The sequence below is a fragment of the Indicator indicator genome, chromosome 6 (genome assembly GCF_027791375.1).
Source record: "Indicator indicator isolate 239-I01 chromosome 6, UM_Iind_1.1, whole genome shotgun sequence".
Classification (NCBI taxonomy): domain Eukaryota; kingdom Metazoa; phylum Chordata; class Aves; order Piciformes; family Indicatoridae; genus Indicator; species Indicator indicator.
Genome location: NC_072015.1, coordinates 16,944,351 through 16,949,404, shown reverse-complemented (window position 1 = coordinate 16,949,404; position 5,054 = coordinate 16,944,351). Strand labels below are relative to the sequence as shown.

Here is a 5,054-nt window from a genome sequence, read left to right as displayed (position 1 = left end):
TTTCACCACTAGAGGCCATTCTTGCTTTATCTGACTGATTTTCCATGTCTTTTCTGATCTGCCAATAAAGCAAATGCAAAGGCATTTTGGTGCATGCTCACTGAAACCAAAGCAGTAACTGTATACCTTTTGGTGAGCTGTGTTTTAGCACCTACGTACGTGAAGCTGACCATAAAACTAACGCTGAAAACCTATATTAGAACAGCTTGAATGCCAGAATGTAATGAATTTTACTTTTGGTGACAATTATTTAACTGATTTTGCATGATTTCTTGTCAAGATATTAAGTATTTTCCCCTGGTTTTCATCTATGGCAGATGGTGATATTGTATTATGATGTTTATTTCAGTTTTTTAAATGCTGAAAACAGCACCATGTAACTGATCCCCATAGAAAATGAAAATGTACTAATCTCTTGAAACCTGAGTTCTAGTGCCTTTCAGAACATAAACAGCTAGTAATTATAGCATATGTACAACTTTTGAACTGCTTACCTAGTATATTTGGACCTTTTTACCTGCTTATCTACTATATTTGGGGCAGTGGTTGTAAAGTTCCAAGATAAACTGTTCTAGTAAGCCATCCTAGCTTTCTTGTAATCCCCCTTCAGGTACTGGAAGGCTGCTATAAACCCTCCTTGGAGCTTTCCCTACTCCTGGCTGTACAAGCCCAGCACTCTCAGCTTGTCTTTGTAGAAGAGGTGCTTCAGCCCTCTGATCATTTCTCTGGCACTCTTCCGGACCCCGTCAGCCAGGTCCATATCCTTCTTGTGGTGAAAGTCCCAGAGGTCATGTATGTGTGCTTCCCTGATCTTACACTTCCTGATGGGCAGTGTGCAGTACTTAGCTGAGTTATCTTTGTTATAAACATGAGGGTTTAAGTGAAGAAATGCTCTTTAACTGAAAGACTCACAGTGACTGTAGAATCACAGTGTAGCTCCAAAATAGAAAGCAGAAGAACAGCATGTGACTTCATTCTGTTTTTCCAGCTAGGCTTCTTTTAGCAGCCAACAGCAGCTGCAGATAAAAATAGAAGGTGATAAGCAAGTAAGATCTTTAGTTAAAGGCAGAAGTCACTCTCTGAGATGGCAAGGAGTCCAGAGCAACAATGAAGTCTCTCCGATTCATTAGCGCTGAAGTATTCGTGTCAAATGCAGAGTTTGCCAGGAAGAGGCTTGGTGGTGTCGCCCATAATCTTTTTCCTCTTCTTTTTAAAGCCAGCTATTTACTAGAGCAAGGGGAAGTGATTCATGACTTGGTAGAGAACTGGCCACTCATTGACCTTAACATAAGAAAACTTCTGGGAACTACTGTGGACTGCCAGGAAGACTTGAGCCATAGAACATGCTTAGTGTGCTTGGAAAGCTGTCTGACAGGGCTGAGAGACTATGTGCTGAATCGTTCTTCTCCCTACACGAAAAGGTTGAAAGTGGTCGACTTGACAGGTATAAAAGATGTTGAAGTGCAGTTTTGTGAATGTAAGAAGGCAATGGGTAGGTGGGCCAGGACACAAATGCTCTCTAAGATTTGTTTAGACCTACTGGTTTACCTGCGGCAAACACAGTGCAATCCAGATACCTTCGAAATCAGCATCGATGTGCTAATTGACTTGTTTGTTACAGAGCGGAACTACGAACTGGTAGTGCAGGCTCTGCTGAAGAAATGCTATTGTCCACTGAAGATCTGCTGTGTGGCATTCAGATCTGACAACCTGGCTTTGCAGAAATTCTTCTATATCATAAAGCTCACTGATCCTTTAGCCTTGCGCAAACTGGAAATTGTTCACAACGTTCGCTTGGAGATGGAACACTTGGAAATACTCTTCAACACTATGCACTTCCCTCTGCTGATGTCCTTGACCTTGCCAGCACGAACGTTCAATGTGCGGAGGTTTACAGCCACAGATGAACAGATGCTTACTAACATTGCAGAAAAGATGGGTGAAATGATGCAGCTGACTGAGCTGAGTATATCATACTCTATACTCACAGGAAGAATACAGAAACTGCTCAGGTAATTTGGTCATCTTACTTTCAGTCAAACTGTAAAGAGCAGCCCCTCGTGCCATCAGCTAGCTGAGAATCTCTGAGAACAAGGGAAGTGAGTATATGTCAGGGTCTGTCTGAGAAGGGGCAAGCAGGAAGCTAGGAAAGAGTATTTGTTGGGTAGGAAGCCAATGGATATCTAATATACTTAGAACTGACTGCTCTTATCAGTCTTTCAAAGCCTAGCTGATGAGTATGATGAGAGAATACTTTTGCATACCAGATAAGAACAAGGTACACCCAGATGTTTGTGATTTGCCACATTCCTGAGCTTATATCTCAGCCAGTTTGGGCTGACCTTTAGTGCAAGACAAGTCAAATTCCAAGTATTTTTCAGGGTCTATAGTGGAGTTTTGCCCTCTAAAAACCAGGCAATAAATAGGTAAGATTTCATAGCTACTGTATTTTTGGGTGTTCAGGGCTATAGTAGACTTTGTTTTGAGATATTGATTCCAGTTGTTTGTTTTGTCTGTGGATCTCAAGGCAAGAGAGATCTGATGCTTTTATGTACTATAAAGTAAGTTAAATATGAACATTCATGCTGAATTCCTGGGGGAAATTTGCAATTCTCAAAAAAAGATAACAAGGAACCAGTGAACAGTGTTCCTATTCGAACAAAAATTAGCTAAATGTATGCTTTTCAGAGCTTCTAACAAAAAAAAAAAAAAGGCAGACAAAATTACTCCTGTACTGTTTAGTTAAAAAGTTTAGTTAGAAACTTTCTTCTTGTGCTGTGCTAGAAAGATGTAGAAGTTGTGAATGGCACACTGTTTATATTGACAGAAATAAATTACTATTTTCTAACCTTGCTCCAGCTGAGGTCTGTGGTAGAAGTCTCAGTAAAATTTAGTATGTGTTTGTCTTGATTTTCATCTGTCAAAACAGTTTTATATTCAGCCACAATATTTACACATAATTTCAGGTATATTTCTCCCAGCCTTTTTCATCAGAAGGTCTCTTTGCAACTTCATAGCAGTACATCAGGTAAATCTCTTGGGCATTTAAAAAATATAGCGGAAACAAAGTTAGAAACAAAACCAGGCGTGTGAGAATAGTCATCAGCTCTCATCTTGCAATGAATCCTTCCTTAACAGAAATTATCTAAATCTCTGCAATGGTAACAACTTCCTACAAGAAGCAGCCACTAATGCTTTTGTGCATTCTGCTCTTAATTCAGCAAGCAATCTGCTGTTAATTCAGCAAGCAATACAACTGGTTACAAAAGAGACAAATAGATTGTTACAAATTAATCCCTATTACAACAATTCAAAGCCAGGTAAAGTACGATCTAAACCATGGAACTGATTTCAGGAGGAAAATATACTTGTCATCGTTGGCACATGATTCTAATTCTCAAGAGAGATTAGAAAAAGAAATGAATCTTGCAGACAACTGTATTCATAATGTGGATAGTCGTAGGAAATTTTGTAAATGTAGCTTTTCAATGGTTTATGCCTTAAAACCTTTTTTTCTCTTTAATTCTGCAGCCCACTGAAAACTCCACTGAAGATGTTGGATGTTTCTAACTGTTCTTTGAACCTTGCTGATATGGACTATTTAGCCAGCAGTTTCCATGCTAATCACTTAGAAGCCCTGGACCTGAGTGGTCATGATTTATCTGACATGTACCCATCAGTATTCCTTAAGCTTCTTAGGCATTCCTCTTCAGTGCTGAGGAGTCTTACGCTGGAGGACTGTAACATCCAAGACACTCATGTCAACATGTTGATTTTGGGTTTAAGCCCTTGCCAGAAACTACAGGAATTTAAGTTTGTTGGAAACCCTCTCTCATCCCAAGCACTTAAGCACCTTTTCACATTTCTCTGTGAGTTACCAATGCTGAAAAATGTGGAGTTCCCAGTTCCACGGGACTGCTACCCTGTTGGCACCACCTATCCAATCGATGATGCCAGTGTCTGCATATATGATCACCAGAAATATGAAAGTGTGGCAGAGGAGCTTAACCTCATTTTACTACAAGCAAATAGGGAGGATGTGAAGGCTTCAAGTCCACTCTTTGGCAGTTACGATGCAGCTGTCCAGGAGACAAACAATGAACTAGGAGCTTATTTGATCAAATCCTTCAAAGAGACTTTAGAAAAGTTCACTACTTCTCTTAAAATGAGTTAAATGTGTAATATAGTGATGATGAGATCCTCTACCAAATCAGAAGTTAATGTAGTCTTTTCTAGAACTGAGCCATCATTGATTGGTTTTGAGATGTCTAATTTCTTGACTGAATTCACATATGTTTGAATAGCTTCTGATCATCTAAGGTACTTTGTGCTATATCTATTACATACACCTTACATAAGCACAAGGGAGTATCTCATTATTTTACATAAAAGCACTCTGTTTCTCAGTAAAACAAAAGGTGTTTAAGCTTAGCTTATCCTCTGGATTTGGCAGTGAAGCTTGTAAGCCTACAGGAAAGTCCTTTCCCAAGTCCAGTAGGATATCACAAAGATTGTGTGCTTACCTCCACCCCCCAGCTATGGTTCCCTAAATGATTTTTTTGGTTTGCCCTTGGCCTTCTAAATTCAGGACTCTGGTACATTCCCAGTAGTCAGGGATGTATAGGAATCTCCCTATGTCTGTGCCTCGTCCTTCTGCAGAGGCAAGCATGATGTACCTCCTTTTGCATGAGGAATTACAGAGTTTCTCTAGTACCTTGTGCTGGTGAGGAGCAAAATTCCATACTGTGGAGGTAGCAAACCAAGTGATAAGCTGAGAGTAGAGGATTTTCTCCTGCTTCCACCAGCAATATCAAGCAGCCTAGCAGGGCTCTGCTGGAGCTCTTGAGAAGTGTATTTTACAAAGGCACACCAGGACAGTGCTGCACAGCCATGCTTGTCATGGCAGAAAGGAGGGGCCTCAAGCTGCTCCCTTTGCTAAATCAGCTTCTGGGCTGATAGAACGCACCTTGCTGCTTTCAGAAAGTCTAGGACAGTGGTAATAATGAAAAAAAAATAAAAAAAGAAAAACACATCATTGAGTTGAAAACACATGC

At 40.2% G+C, this 5,054-nt stretch overlaps 1 protein-coding gene across 1 annotated transcript; it reads left to right on the top strand.

The window, feature by feature from the left end:
• Positions 1-1,107: 1,107 nt before the first annotated feature.
• Positions 1,108-4,174, top strand: LRRC14B (leucine rich repeat containing 14B). Its single transcript, XM_054381925.1, has 2 exons — positions 1,108-2,012; positions 3,532-4,174. The coding sequence occupies exons 1-2, from the start codon at positions 1,108-1,110 to the stop codon at positions 4,172-4,174; spliced, it is 1,548 nt and encodes a 515-aa protein (XP_054237900.1).
• Positions 4,175-5,054: the final 880 nt, after the last annotated feature.